Source organism: Mytilus galloprovincialis, chromosome 9 (genome assembly GCF_965363235.1).
Source record: "Mytilus galloprovincialis chromosome 9, xbMytGall1.hap1.1, whole genome shotgun sequence".
In the NCBI taxonomy this organism is placed as follows: domain Eukaryota; kingdom Metazoa; phylum Mollusca; class Bivalvia; order Mytilida; family Mytilidae; genus Mytilus; species Mytilus galloprovincialis.
In genome coordinates, this window is record NC_134846.1 from 30,596,031 (window position 1) to 30,613,070 (window position 17,040).

At 31.7% G+C, this 17,040-nt stretch overlaps 1 protein-coding gene across 1 annotated transcript; it reads left to right on the top strand.

Moving 5' to 3' along the window:
- The first annotated feature begins 3,767 nt into the window (after positions 1-3,767).
- Positions 3,768-16,473, top strand: LOC143044788 (spermidine synthase-like). The gene is made up of 8 exons (XM_076216948.1): positions 3,768-3,898; positions 5,092-5,212; positions 6,211-6,303; positions 7,862-8,012; positions 13,180-13,263; positions 13,985-14,130; positions 14,495-14,617; positions 15,834-16,473. The coding sequence occupies exons 1-8, from the start codon at positions 3,768-3,770 to the stop codon at positions 15,864-15,866; spliced, it is 882 nt and encodes a 293-aa protein (XP_076073063.1). The 3' UTR covers positions 15,867-16,473.
- The last annotated feature ends 567 nt before the right edge of the window (positions 16,474-17,040 follow it).

Here is a 17,040-nt window from a genome sequence, read left to right on the forward strand (position 1 = left end):
TCTCAATAAAAACATGTTAATTCCCAGTCACCACCACTTGCACACGACGCAGGGCATGGGAGACTTAATTTTCCAAATTAACAACAACCGCGGCCACCTTTCTTACATCTACAATGTGCAAGCTTCTGACAAAATGATGAGGCCTCAGAAAGAGTTTTTTTCAAAGTGATCCTCTTTGTCCCTTCGTCATCCATTAGCGCCTGGACTGGGTAGAATAAGAGCTAATTTCAAGCTCGTCCCCTTAACACGTGTCTTAGTGTATTGTACGTTTTGCATGCTGGAAAAGACTAGACTAAGTTGAGCCTTCCCTTTTGCGTAAATAGTTATTTCTTGCTTTGTTAACCATACTTACCCCATCTGATAAGTTTGTGCGATTTTACAGTAAACACCGGTGATTTAGTCGAAACAATTATCATTCTTTATATTAAAGTCACATCTTCAAATGCCATTAATGTCTCCCACGCAGTTCTCCCCTTTTTCAGGCAAACAAAGAACGGTATCACAACCGGTAAATACATGGATCACAATATGTGTGTTTGATCACTCATCGCTAGTGCATTTGAAAAGTCATTGATAGATATTTATCCAAAGCTTTTCCCCCTCCTAAACACAATCCATAGTTCGTCTACCCCTATGTCACTGAATAGCGAAACAGTAATGACAGCATCACCAGTAACGACTGTTCGAATAATGACTCGTTTCGGTTCGTGTTTCACTGCATCAGACACGTGCACCATGATTCTAGTGTCAGCCTATTAATGTGAATATAGTGCTTAACTTGAAATACATCACGTGGTGATTAAGATAGAATATCCTGAACATGTGTTGCTACAACTACCATATGCATCCAAGACTTCATCCACTTTTGTAAGTTTCACGGTGTTTTAAGGTAAGGGCATAATACTCTATCATCATACTCGCTATGAAACACCTTGAAACTGTAACAACAGTGGATGTAGTCTCGGATGCATATATAGACAATACTGGTAGTTTGAAGGCTGCTACAAGAAACAAGAGCTACATTAAGGGGAAAGGGAATACATAGACGAATCCAGCGTCAAAACAAATTTCTCAAAATTGGCAAAGTTTTCTGAGAGATGACGACATTAAGAAAGCTTTTTAGCTTTTATTCACAGAAGCTTGCTCAATAGATTTTGAGGAAGTTGTAACAACAAGTGCTCAGGGTGTTTTGTGTTATCCACCACATGATGGTGTTTCAAGTTTAGCCCCATGTTAACATGAAGAGGCTTATACTAGAATCAAGATACGTGTGTCTGATGCAGTGATACACAGATTTAACTGAGTCATGACTAGAACAGTCGATACTGATGTTGCTGTCATTGCTGTTTCGTTATTCCGTGACATAGGGCAGAAGAACTTTGGCTTACATTTGGAAGTGAGAAAAGCTTTAGATATACATGTATATCTATCCATAACCTTTCAAATGCACGTTTACTTGAAAGGCAACTTCGTTGTTGACATGGATGGCGATTAAAGATATGACTTTGTGATTTAGAATGATGATTGATCAGCCATCATCACCAGATATGGATTTAATAATGTCATTGATAAAACGATACGTGGTTTTGTAGTAAGATCGAACAAACTTATCAGATGGGGTTTACGAATCAAGAAAACATGTTTTTAGAAGAGGAAAGACTTATTGGTGCTATATGAACGACTCGGTCTAGTGTTTTTCAGCATGTAAAACGTGGAATATACTATGGCAGGTGTGGATGAGTAACAGGCTTGGAAATTTTTCCTATACTAACTAGTTCAGATGCTTATGAGGCTGTTTGAATGACTCGGTCTAGTTTTTTTTCAGCATGTAAAACGTGCAATATTATATACCATGGCGGGTGTGGATGAGTACAATGCTTGGAATTGGTTCCTATGCTTACTAGTCCAGACGCTTATGAATGGAGAACGAAAAATATGATATATTGGAAACCTTTTGGACAACTCTTTTTGAGGCCTCTTCACCTTATCAGGAGCTTGTACATTATTGATGTAAGAAACAATACCACGGTCTTTGTAAATGAGGAAAAACAGCTCTCCGATTGGGAATAAACATGTATATGCGGCCATAAATCAGTAATTTTAAAGATGTTTTAGTACTTTTATTTTAATCAATCTACCCAAAACCTCTGAATCGAATATATGGACTGAGGATTCATCTTTGAAATTTATGCGATTTTGTTTTATTTACCGGAAGTGTTAACTTTGTATTTAAACATTAACTATATAGAGATAGGAAAATGCGGTGTGAGTGCCAATGAGACAACTCTCAATCCAAATAACAATTTAAATAAAGTAAACCATTATAGGTCAATGTACGGCCTTCAACATGGAGCCTTGGCTCACACCGAACAACAAGCTATAAAGGGCCCCAAAATTACTAGTGTAAAACCATTCAAACGGGAAAACCAACGGTCTCATCTATATAAAATAAAAAAAACGAGAAACGAGAAACACGTATAAATAACATAAACAAACGACAACTACTGTACATCAGATTCCTGACTTAGGACAGGTGCAAACATTTGCAGAACAGAATAAGTGTTACATTAACTATAGAATAGAATAAGTGGTTACATTAACTATAGGACAGAATAAGTGGTTACATTAACTATAGAACAGAATAAGTGGTTACATTAACTACTAGTATAGAACAGAATAAGTGGTTACATTAACTATAGAACAGAATATGTGGTTACATTAACTATAGAATAGAATAAGTGGTTTAGAGGATAACTTCAAGCCAAAAGTTAAATAATCAGCACAAAAAAAAACATTTCCTTTATATTTTGAAAAAAAGTTCAATATCAAAATAAAATAATGATATTTCTATGTCTGCCATTTTGAATATTACCGGGCGTACGGATTTTAAAGACATACGTCTTATACATTGTATCCATTAGTCGCATCAAAGAAAGGTTCCTGCACATTTTAATGATAGAAGCAAAACGTCAAAATACATTTCAATCACCTTCCCTAAAAAAATAAGCTTATGTTAGTACAATGTTAGCCGTGTTGGATTTTACCGGAAGTAGGGGTTTTAAAGACATGTCATCTATATAATATATCTAAAAGTAGTACTTAACAAAGATGTGTACCAAATATTATTATAGCAGCATGATAAAAAAAAAAACTTTTCACACACTAGTCTCTGATATTTGGCTGATTCAAGAATGATATCCGCCATTTTGGATTTTATCGGAAGTGAGACATTTTTTTTCAAATGCCTCCCTATCTGAAATAAAAGAGTTGTAGTTTAGGAAGGTCTATGCCAAATTTCATACTTGTAGCAGTATGTGCACAATTTTTCACAAAGCTGTCGTACTATATGACAATCGGTCCTTCTCGGCGTTTGTAATAACTTTCCCATTTTACTAAAGAGTGGAATCAAGTTTTACTCAATTTAAAAAAATCCTTTATCAAGCAAACATAAATGCATACATACTGTGATCAAATGAAAAACATATATAATTGATATATTTTATCAATATTGTTCAACTAATATAATTAGAAAAAAGCTATGATACAAAATAACGTGCAAAATATGTTCCTAATTTGCATTTACTTATCCTTTTGAAAAAACACTTATAAACCAAAATTAATATTATGCATTGGTATATTTGATAGGATTAAAATGGATTATCGAAAATGTAATCAATATGTATCCTCAATGTTAATCGTTTGTGATCAATTTTTCATCTATTGTTTCGTGTCTTTTTTCTAAACTTACTAGACATATATTAATCACAATGGAGCATATTGATGGAAACTGGTTTCGAGAGGAAAACGACAAGTGGAGTGGCTATAGCATTGGTATAGAAATAGAGAGAATTCTATACTTTGAAAAAACAGAATTTCAAGAAATACTTGTTATTAAAAGGTAAGTCAAAGGAATGAACACTACTACTCACGTTTTCTCATAATCTATAACTAAAATGTTTTTAATAGCACATACGATCACACCCGGTTTTTGGTGAGGTTCGTTTTGCTTCTATATTATATTTTCTATACTGTTTTTATTTTTATGTGTCATTAGTTTATCTTCTTTTTTGCCATGCCGTAGTCAAATAGAAATGATTTTGCAAATTGGTTTCATTGAAAACGAGACATCTTTCCACCAAAATGAAAGATAAAAAGGGACCCCAATAGAAATAAATCGCATGTCTTTCATGGGCAATCCTGATTATTTATCAGCAACTGTTGAAAGATTTTATGATTTTAGTATGTTTACATGTCTGATATTGTTTAATACTACTTTTGTAATGTTTTATGTTGAAATTTCATCTAGTAAATATATCTATATAGATGTAAACTTCTATACTTATAGGTTAACGTTTGATCTTTAACAAATGATAAAATCAACACCGTATAGTTATCTATGACAAGCCCTGAATTGAAAAACAAAGTTATTTTACCATATTGTATTACAAAAAAAAACAGATGTCAAATAATTTACAACTAATAAATTATAATGAGTTATATACTGAAGTTTCGGACACACAAAAACTATTATTGATTTACGAAATCTGATCTTTGGTACAGTACTGTTGTCTTAATCTTTAGTTACACTAAAAACTGTCATAAAGGTTGGTAAATATGGAAATGTTATAGCTGGTCCAAAAGTCTTTCATAAACATGTGGGTTTTTTGGCTTTACAGAATTATCAGTGGAAACGTCCCTTTTTGAAAAAAAAACGCCAATATTGATGAACATGCTAAATAGATTTAAATTGTTAAGGACTGGCATCAAAACTACATATGAAATCAACAAGCCAAGATAGGTACGTACTAGTAGTTTCGGATATAAACATTCCATCGAACAATTTGTTATCTTAAATTTATTGGACATTCTGAAAACATGTTCATACTAAAATTTACGCCGTAATGAGCTTGTGTATTATTGTTTTTTTCTCGGAAGAATTATCAACTTAAATCTTTAAAAATATTCTCCAGACGATAAAGAATTAGGAGAAATCCCGGAATATTCAAAGTAAGGAGATTAATGGCAGAAAATATAAGAATTGAAAAATGGCCTAAAAGTTATTTTAAGAAAGCCTTTTTTCTATATTTGCAGTAAATCATTCGGAAATGTCCTTGTGTTAGATGGTGTTATATCGGCTGCTGAACGGGATGAGTTTGCCTATTTGGAAATGATGGCTCACTTACCCTTAAACTGTCATCCAAAACCAGAAAAGGTATCATCCTTATTTTTTTTAGAAATTTATGTACACATTTATCAATTTTTTCAAGGACTAAAGGAGGCAACCGGTGGTATTGAAATGTAAGTATCTTTAGGAATATATAAACAGAGACCTATTTCTTTCCTACAACTTCAATTCACAAGTATATACAAATAAACTCATTTTAGATACCAGTATTAAATTAGGAAATTGCATCAGACGTACGTTGCATCTACAAAAGACTATTTAGAAAGTCTAAAAGACAAAAAAGTAAAAGGTTGGAGAGCATTGGGGACCAAAAATTCCTAAAGTTTATTTGATATACTAGTACGTAAACTTTGATATTAAGAACCCCATTTGTAAACCATGCTAGCAGGATATGAAAAAAGGAATATTGGGGTGCTACAATATACAGAATATTCAACAATGATTGGCAAGTAAAATTAAGGAAAGGGAAACATTATTTTGAATTAAAAACTATTCAAATTAAACCCCTCTGTGAATGCAATCTATTGAATTTATTCGATGATAATCTTTAATATCATTTATAAAAAAATGAAGACAAAACGTATAAAAATGCATTGCGCCCGAAGCGCTTTTCTGGATTTGCCTTCATCAGGAACGCTCAGAGCCAAACATTTAAAATCCTAAGATGTATAAGTACCGAAACCGTGGAAGAGCTGTATGTCAAAAATACCTAAAATAAATAGCCAAATTCATCTAAAGCTAACTTTGCCTGAGGGAGTTGAAACCTTAGTTTCTTAATAATTTCAAAATTTATAAACGGACAATTTTAGTAAAGTTTGTTAAATCATGTCAGTACCGAAATAAATTATTGAAAAGATCATCCGCTCAACTTCGATACCAAAATATGTTACTCAGTAGAGTGTATAAGAAGTACCCACTTTCAAATAATTTTCAACTTTCAGCTCATTTAAAGGTTTGATGGTTGCACTACCGATGAATATGATAAACGTTTGGTTGTTCTGTATCATCTTCTATTTGTTTTATAGGTTTTGGTCGTTGGTGCTGGTGGTGGTGGAGTTGTAAAAGAGGTTCTTAAGCACAAATCTGTACGGAAAGTTGTCGCTTGTGAAATTGATAAGGTACTTATACTTTATAGATTCAATCTAGTCGTCTCGTACAAATGTTTGCATAGCTATTTATAAAACCAAGTATAATCCTCCATTTTCTACATCTAAAAATACCTGTGCCAGGTCGGGAGTATGACAGTGGTTTTTAAATCAATTGATTTTGCACATTGCTTATGGATTTTCCGTTTTGAATTTTCCTTGGGGTTTATCAATTTTTTAATCCATCTCTTGCTAACAACAAGTGCGTCTGGCATACAGATTATAATAATTGAAAGCGAGCGTCTGTCCACCAGAGTATATGGCCAAGTATAAGTACGTCATCAACAATGAGAAAGCCAATACCATACAGTAAGCTATAAAAGGCCCAAACATGAAAAATATAAACAATTCAAACGAGAAAATTTACGCCTTTATCTATAACAATATAATTTACAAAAACATATATGACAGACGTGAATCTATGCCAACAAATAAATTACAGGTTCTTGTCTTGATACAGATACATAATGAATGTGACAGGGTTAAGCCCAACCCAACCCTCCAATTAACGTTATGTTAAGCACTGCATCAGATCAGAACAAACTGTAAACCCCGCTGTACACCAGTTGCAATTGGATCACTTCAAAAGAAAAAAGATACAACTAAAATAAAAACAATGACAATGTGTAGGTAAACAGTATCGACAGAATGTAGGTTCATGAGTACTCGTAACTGTTATCATGGTCAGATCGTATGCTTGCGTACGTCATATTAATTCGTACTATGCATGCGTTTTCAATGGAAATTGTGAATTCACAATGCGTTCTTAAAAGCATGAACCGAATGAAACGAGGATATATAGTAATATAGATTACGTTTGTTATAATTGTTAAATGTAAGTACCAATAATTAAAGATTTTACTTCGGTTTCAAAATGATAACTATTTAGAAGAATTTAAGTTTATTCAAATGATCAATGTGTTAACATTGATGATATGTATATCTACAGATTCTATATGTGTTAAATGTCCTATTCGGTTTCAAAATAAAAGAATATTAATTCTACATGTGCAGCCAAACTTGATCACCAAATCGTTAAAGTTTGAGATAATGCATTTCATCATTTATCAAATAACCAATTATACATAAATTACGTTCATTGAAATCTAAAATGTGGCTTAAGACACAAGCATAGCGAACATGTTGTGAAATATACACAAAATAAGAAGGGACTAAAGGAACAACACAGTGTACGTCGTGAGTGGAATAAAAAAACAGAAACAATACTTAATGTCCTCTCTTCGTGTCTACTTTTGCTTTCGTGATTTATTAGACTTACATATAGGTTCATTGTATCCTTTAGAAAAAAAACTTAGTTTCGGATTTACCTTCATCAGGAACGCTCAAAGTCGGTTATTTGAAAGTCAATGATGTATGACAACCTAACAATTTGAAAAGATATATACTAGTAACCAAAACATCTAAAAATAAATTAGCCAAATCCATCTGAGGTTAGGTTAGCCTGAGGGAGTCGACACCTTAGTTTCTACCAATTTTAAATGTGTATACAATTTCGTCTTATTTTTTAAAGAAAGTTGTGGATACTTGTAAGAAGTATCTCCCTAGTCTGTCACAAGATTATGACGAAGACCGCGTTGAATTAATTATTGCAAATGGGGCACACTATATGAAAGAACACAGTGGGGAATTCGATGTTATAATTACAGACTCTTGTTTTGAAGGTATGTGACGCTTTAATGAAATATTTTTTTTTTTAAATCACATTGTTTATATTGTATGATAAATGCATGTAATAAATACAAAGCAAATACTTGTACATAAACTCATCATAGATACCAGGATTAAAATTTTGCATTTGCGCCAGACACGCGTTTCGTATACAAAAGACTCATCAGTGACCTTCAAATAAAAAAAGAGTTGAAGAGCATTGATGACCAAAAAAATCCTAAAAGTTTTGCCAAATGTTGCTAAGGTAATGTATTCCTGGGGTAGAAAAACCTTAGTATTTCAAAAATTCAATGTTTTGTAAACAGTTAATATAAAGTTTTGTAAACATATAGAAAAGAACAAAACAGTGAAATAAGTTTCTTTCTAGTACAGCCCGTAACAGAGTAGTGATCGAATTCGCGTTTCTTTACCGTCAGAAAAAGTTACGTTATCGACAAACTTATTTCAGAAGTGACATAATTTAATTTTCTTCATCGACAAAATATTTCATGTCCAACGTGTAAGTTTTCATTGTTTAAGTCGAAGTTTTTTTAACACAGTAAAACATTTTTTTATAATCAACCTCTGTCATTGGCATTTTCATTTTAACGGTAAAGGATTAAATACGGGATCTCCGAAATTTCTATCATTTGTTACGAGGAAATCATTATTAAATCGAACATATGTCTTTGTTCATGACATATATTATGAAATACAAAGGAGTTGATATGATCAAATACTTTCGAACTGACGGAAACAAAAATAAATAATCTAGAATGTGTGTTCTGTCATAAACAATGGCTTCGTCGTGCGAATCGACGAGATCATGTTACATGTAACTGATCTTAGCTGTAGAAACAGTTGGTGCGACCTCGAAAAAATCTTTATTATCGACTCCTAGGAGTCGATATTAAGAATTGAACGATGGACAGTCAGTGCGTGAATTTTTCTTGCTACCTGATTGGAAGATATTACGAGACGTGAATCATGTTACATGTAACTGATATTAGCTGTAGAAACAGTTGGTGCATTGTCCTCTCTATTTTAGCAATTAGATTTTGCCTGGTCATTAATCATGCATATTCGTGATAATGGTACACAGGTAAATTTTATTTATAAATAGTCGAATGTTCTGGAGTTTCGTAAACAACAACGTTAAACGATAAATACTACTTCATAACGTGTGACCTCACGTGTGTGGTAAAATTTGTTGATTGATGCACGTGGCTACTCTTACTAGAAAATGAATAAATCTACAAAGCGAGAGCACTTTCCATTTTCATCAGCTACGAGTTGACTAGCCCTTTTTGAAAGGCTAATGCTTGTCAATTTAATATAAGCGATAAATATTCATGACTACAATGATAATGAATTTATTGGAGTCACATCCACTATTTCAACTGTAAACATGAACTCGTCGGTTAGTGCAATGAAGACACTTTTAAAGATTGAGATTGTTGGTTTATTCTTTACACATTCGAGGTATTAAAATTATTTCAGTGTTTATTTAAAGTTAAATTTATTTTCAAATCTCTTCTGTTTAAAATTGTCGAAACTTCCGTTTAAGATTTCTGTGGTAAACAACCTATTCTATAGTTAGGACCATTTTATAATAAATACCCTTTTGTACAAGAATACTTTCTTTATAGAAGTATAGATCTGCTGGTTATAGATTTTTTTTTATAACTTTCATTATTGTGACGACGCGCTATGAAATTCAGATTAATTTATAAATAAAGTTGTATATAAATTTTTGGTCATAAACACAAATCTTTGAAACAGTTCGACGAGTGCGTCAATGTTACAATAGTCTGTTTACTGTAAGTTACTAAGCTTGGCCCGATTCATCTGTCATTTATGGAAACTAATTCACCACTTTCTGAGACATTCATTTTTATTTCACCATCAGACATGGAGCTACATTTGTAACTAAAGGAAAACTCTCAAATTAAAGAAATTTGACATGATATACTGAAACTTTCTTATAATCAATTAAACGACTGCTTTTCTTAGATATGTGATTTTTCATGGTCAAACCTTTTCATTGTTAACGGACATTTTGAGATTTTTTATTGTAAAAAAATGTTTTTTTTTAAAGAAATCAACATTCAAAATTTAGAAATTCATGAACATGTACAGGAAGCTGAATTATTGCACATCTATGTACTACTTAAAATTGTACTTCGATCTGTTGCGCCCTTAAAATGTTCTGACCGTCCTAAGATTTAATGTACGGTAAATTAAATCCAAATCCGAATTGAATGTTTATGACACACAAAAAGAGAAACCAGAATCTCTTGATGACCAAACGTATGTACAGGTTGGGGCGATTTAGAGCTTTTCAGAAAGAGTGAGATTCCACCCTTGTTGAAAGCCTTGTGGAGACCTCTAGATTTTTAAATTCCCTCCGTTTTTCTCATGGATGGAGTGTGGTCTCTCTGTAAATTACCCCATATCTTTTCATTTTCCTATTTACCGAAGGTTCCATGTGAAAATTTCCATTGGATCATATCTGTTAAACTAAATGTACAAAACAAACCCGAACTAGAAATCCATTTTTTTCTAATAGAGCACCTTACATTATCGTCAATGAGTTCAAGCATGTGAAAAATTATATAATCATACTCAAGAAAGAAACCCTGAACGGGCTTTCAGCAATAATCTTTACCTATTTAATATTAAGTAAATATTAACATGTACATGTATTTGATAAAGTACAGATATAACAAAGAAACTGCCCGGTATCCGACGTAAGAGTACACTTTTTACTGCACGCGTAGTCGGGTGCGTTCACTACGAGGACAAACAGGAAGTAGACGAATGACAGACCTGAAAAGGGGAGACACGGTACAATTCACCTTGATAAAGCTTCAGACCAAATACCAAACCAATCCGACATACACAAGCCGATATATATTTGACAAAAAATGTATAGACCGGACGTACAGACGTACAGACAAGGGTAAATCTTCGATTTTATGTTTACTACCACAGAAACAATGACTGCGACTCAGATGAATTCATGAATAGCATAAAAACTCATTGATTGAATGACATTGATCATGACTTTATCGGGGTCGCATCCATCGTTTCTACAATAAACATGACCTCATCGATTTGCTCAATGTAGATATTATATACTGCTTGCACTGTGAATATTTATGGGATTCAACACTGTAATAGTTTTTCTTTCGTCTTATACAGAATACCCCATATCTTTTCTTTTTCATACCTATCTGTTTATTATGTCCCCGGGATTATGTCAATCATACATTGTTGCAATACCGACATGCTTGTACTTTGTCACAGAAAAAACTGAAATAAATTTCCTTCAAATCGAAGTAAAAAATACAAATGTACCCTTTAAAATTTGAAATGTTGAAGACAAAATTGCTCTATATCTTAAGTTATTGACGAATATTTTAAATTTAAACCTCTATAAGATGTGATGTACGGCACTTCATTTTATCATTGGTAATGATCCATATCTGACAGAGAAGAAATATTCATAATTCTCAGAAAGTTTTCATAAATATTGTTAGATACTACTAATCGTTCCAACAATCAAGACAACAGAGACAAACAGGGAAAAAAAATATGAAAATGAAAAGATATGACTTAAGTGTTAGCATGTTCAGGGAGACGGCAGTCAATTTACAAAAAAATAATTGATGTTTTAAGGAACTGTAGGTTTTCAACAAGGATAGAATTCAAAACCTTGAATATGAAAGCCTCGAAATCCATGATACTTTTTCTGTGCGGTAGTTATATCTACAAAATCCAATCATGTACACGACATATAATACATGTATATATATTTATATATTGGGAATTTATTTTTGTTTCCAAACAGAATTATAAGGTTATGTATAAGTGCCTCCGTTCACTGCACAATTGTAAATTGTCTTCCTAAAGACCAGCAAAAATAAATGGCACAAGTTCACGTAGTCATAAAAAAAAGTCGTATAATTTACGTTATCGAACAAAAAATTAGAAATACGGAATATTATATGTGAATGGTTAGGAAATCCGTTTCCCCTACATGTTTTAAAAGTCAAAGAAAAATGTTTTCCCTGATACAAACGTTTTAAGAACCAGCTTTGTGTAACCTATAGACAAATTCGACTGGATATAAGGAAGTAAATATGTTTACTCTGATTTGAAATTATCTCTTTTAGAACTTTTTTTAGTAATTGAGAACCTTTATTGTTTATGGGTAATAGGTGAAATGTTGCATGATCCCTCAAAATGACAGCAAGCGCAGTTTTCCGGACGATTTTCATTTGTACACTGCTAAAAACTGTCAGGTCCTGGCCATGGTATATTTTGGAGAAATTCTATTTTACTGATTTTTACTAAAAAAAAATATTCTCTGTGTGTGCCATTGCAAGAAATAGTTTTGCTCCTTATTTTGTCATATTAAAAAAAAATCTATACAACAAAATTTTCCCGTTTAAACTGTACTAGAAAAAAGTTTGGCATGTGAAACGGACGAATACATATTCTAACAGAAATACAAATACCAGTCCTCCCTTTTGTGTATACATATGAGAAAACATTTCAAAGTTATTGATTGAATTCAAATCCATCACACATACGGTACACATTGTAGTCCGAAAAAATAAAGGACCTCATTCCTATCAAACACCTTTTTAATTGTTTACCAGTATATTTCTTTTAGTTTTGGGTAAAATTGTAAAGGAAATAATACTATCAAGACGTCCTTCCATAAATCTTTTTTTCTGTTCTGACTTTGAAGAAATGACTACTTTTCGCCCAATCGAAATGGTGCATTGACATATTTTGTTTCATATTATTAGAATTATTTTCAATATTATCGGTATTAAACTTGATTATCGACACATGAAAGTGTGTCAGCATTGTCAATCTTTTTAACGTTTAAGTACCAATAGTTCGGTCACTACTCAATTAAGTTTGTCGATAACGTAGCTAATTTTGACGGTAAAGAAACATCAATTTGATCACTTCTGTGTTACGGGCTGTATGGGAAAATATCTGAAGATTATCAACGATAAGCCATTGTTCAGTTTATTTTTAATCATGATTTAAACAAGAATTGTTATCAATTTGATTACTGGTTATCTGGTTATCTTTTTTTGCTATTATTTGATAGTGATAGTGTCAGGAAACTGTATGTTATTTAACTTAATTAAATTACAGGACCTGGCGAAGGATTGTTTACAGATGAATATTTCAAAAGTATGAAAACGGCGCTAAGACAAGATGGTGTTTTATGTTTTCAAGGTAACTTGAATTAAGTCAGGAGTATGTGAGTTCTTTTTCTATTCGTTTAATTGTTTCAGCTTTTGACTGATTTGACATTTGATTTGGAACTTTTTGTTTTTAATTCTTATTTGAGTTCGGTATGTTATTGTTATTTCACTTTTTTAAACCTCGAAGGGTACAACAATGAATAATTTAAGTTTTCTCCTAAATGACTGTGAAATCTAGTACAGGTAGAAATCACATTTAATTCAGATATTGAATTTATCAACAAATATCTAGTTTACGTCTCTGAAAATAGACATAGAAATCATGGTTTCGTTAGAAGTAGCAGTAATTCAAACAACTTTCGCATTGTATATTTCACAAGCAATGAGCAAAATATGACTACATTTCTTGTTCACCGCTTATAAAAAGATGTTACAGAGAGCGTGTACGTTGTGTTTCGCGGATCCCTTATTAGTTCAAGGAATTATAGATTCATCTGGTTAATCCGCATTTTGGGTTCTCATGGAGATTGATGACATCTAATTTTGAGTAATGTATGCCATCCTTCCCAAACTTTAACACATTCACATTGCATTCCATATTGCTTTTGTTTTTCGATATGTTTATATGTATTTGCAATAGTCCAGAATCCTTTTACGATAAAATATTTCTTTTTTCAAGTTTAAGAATAAATGTACAGAAATCATTTTAAAAGATGTGGTATATATCGTAATAAAGTTTCATTAATTTACAGGTGAAAACATTTTCATGGATCTCCCATTGATCAAGGAGATGATGACCATATCTAGGAAAATATTTCCCAAAGTTGATTTTGGATATTCTGTTCAGCTAACAGTTAATGGTGGTCATTTTGGCTTTATTGTTTGTAGTCTTAACAAAGTAAGGAACATTTTAAATTTGTGTTTAGTGCACAATTCAATTTTAACTGATATGTTACACATTTAAATGCACGTACGTTGTTGTCAATGTAAAACTAAAACTAATTCTTTTTAAGTTTAAAATATTAAATAAAGACGCATTTCAGTAAAACAAAATGCAAAGTTCAACATTTAATTACAAAATTATTACTTCGTTGAATAAATGATACCACTGTCTTTATATACAAATAGTAATTTCTATGGAAAGTCGTCGCAGCGACGGTTTTTTTTTTTACGTGGATGTATCTTTTAAAAACATAATAAAAGGGAACTGTTACTACTAAAAATATGTGAATCAATATTACGACTATCCTGATTTTTATTAGAATTCTAGTTTTAAAGAACCTTTGAAGGAGTACACAGAGAATGAAATAGAAAATATGAATTTAAAATTTTACAACACCGATATTCATAGGGCATGCTTCAGCCTTCCCAACTTTGTCAAGAAAGTAAGTATTATTCAAATGGATAAATAATAATGATTTCTTAAATGAAACTATTCCCTTATCGTTATTAGTTTCACAATATGAAGCAAATGTAATTTTATCAAAGGAATTAGCTTTTATGGTTTGTTCATCTCTACAAAAAATAAATAGAAAACTTAAGAATGTAATCTGATGTAAAGCATACTTCGTTCATTTAATTAATATTTCCCGTGCAATTGTCTATACAATAGAACATGTTTTAAATGACATCTATAGTTTACTGAAATGATATTAAATATTGACAAAACAAATAAAACGAAAAATTGAAAACAACACTATACATTGCATGCATCCGAAGATCCGGAATCAGGAACGCTCAACAAAGAATATTTCAAATCATTTGGGTTTCAAAAAGGACCTAAAGGTAGAAAAACCATATACGGTCATCATGTGTTCAAAATCTCTATACACTGTTAGCGTTAAAGTGTTAATTAACCATTCTCTCACTTATTTTAGCACTGGTAAATTTATTATATTTATCAATTTCCCACAGTTTGAGATTCAAATGTAATGCCAAAATCTACTTTATAAAAAAATTTGCAATGGTAGCAGCACTTGATTCATAATATTCTTGATGAAATTATACTGGTGATCGTTATGCATTGAGTCGGTTATTTTAACCGTGCATGCAGAAATGTGATATTCCTTAAATCTTATTGGTATTATTTTGTTTGTGTAAGTGCATCTTTTTTCTTAATGGGTCTATGAATACACATGATTTGGTGTTTGATCAAAATGTTACTACGCACCTGTTTTACCCGGCGCGTTACATTTGCGCGGATTGGTCCTACATTTTCGCGAAAAAATATCACTTAAAATGCTTGATAAAGAAATTAGGTAAAACATATACCACAACACTTACCATGGAAGTAATCCTTAATAATAGTCAATTTGGAGCTTATCTAATGATGATTTTTCTTCTGCTTTAGTAATACCTTTGTGTTTCTGTATTATTGAAATAAATATAATAAAACAAAAATACCAAACTCCAAGGTCAAAAAAGGAACGTCCATAGAACATGACAAAAACAAACGTTATAAACCAACGGAACGAATGAAAGAAAATAAAACCAGACATATTCCAGACCTACTAAACCATACTTCTACTTTTTCCAAGTGTATTAATGTATTGCATTCTATGAACCTGATATCTATTAATTTTGATATTATTCTTACTTTAGGAGTTGTATCACGATGCAGTGATAGTACAATAGACTTCCAGATAATAAGAGTACAGACTATGTATCACAAACAATCAAATGCAGTAATTAAGTTAGCAATGTATAAAAACATGTTATTCCATTGGGACAAGTCCTCATTACGTTACAAATTATGTCAAAATGTAGTAATAGATGTGCAATAATATATTTTTCTCTGAATTATCCATTTGTATTATTCAGAGGTTTGTGCAAAATTTTGTTGGCGAAGTTTATTAGGGTTGTGATGCTTTCACAAACTATTGAGCGTAATCATTCCAGAACTATGCGTCTTACTAAACAAGAAGCGAATGTTAAGTTGTTGACAAATCTACTCCAACATCTGCTGACCAGACATCCAAAGTATCAAGAAAAGAGACAGGAATATATCATGATTAAACCCATGTGAAAAAAAACACTCAGACTATTTAATTTGATTTTAATGTTAAAAAACAAATATTTAAAAAAACACACAAAAAAAAACAAACAAAATGTATCACTGTAAATATTATGTCCACTTTTTTAATAATATTTTTTGTATGTATATTTTATTTAGAAATAATTCGTTTATATGACTATATGTATATACTGCAAAAAGTACAACTTTGGTAAGATATACCAAATTGTAATGTTATATATGGAGAAGATTAATAAGTATCTGTTCATTAGACCTTTTACGGTTTTAAAACGACGCTTAATAATGTTATATGTGGAGAAAATGAATAAGTATCTGTTTATTACACCTTATACGGTTTTTAAATTTTGGATCCTCAATGCTCTTCAACTTTGTACTTGTTTGGCTTTATAAATATTTTGATATGAGCGTCACTGATGAGTCTTATGTAGACGAAACGCGCGTCTGGCGTACTAAATTATAATCCTGGTACCTTTGATAACTATTTAAACGACGCTTAATAATTAAAGTTTTACCTGATTTGTTTACACAGAGGTATACACATAAACGATCCGTTAAGTTTATTTTACCGAATAGACGTAACCAGGTTCAAAGCTTTCAAGTGAAACATTTAAATGACGAAAGAAAGAAAAAAAACTATTCGAACTTAATATGTCTTTGTCAATTGCTTCAATAAACGTAAATGGTTTACGAAACAATAAAAAACGAGATATGATTTTTAATTGGTTAGTTTAAAAAAGTTTGATATCATTTGTCTTCAAGAAACACATTGTTCTA

Coding starts and splice junctions, on each gene's coding strand:
- LOC143044788 (XM_076216948.1), top strand. CDS start 3,768: ATGGAGCATATTGATGGAAACTGGTTTCGAGAGGAAAACGACAAGTGG. Junction 6,304..7,861: donor TCGCTTGTGAAATTGATAAG/GTACTTATACTT, acceptor TATTTTTTAAAG/AAAGTTGTGGATACTTGTAA. Junction 13,264..13,984: donor TGGTGTTTTATGTTTTCAAG/GTAACTTGAATT, acceptor ATTAATTTACAG/GTGAAAACATTTTCATGGAT.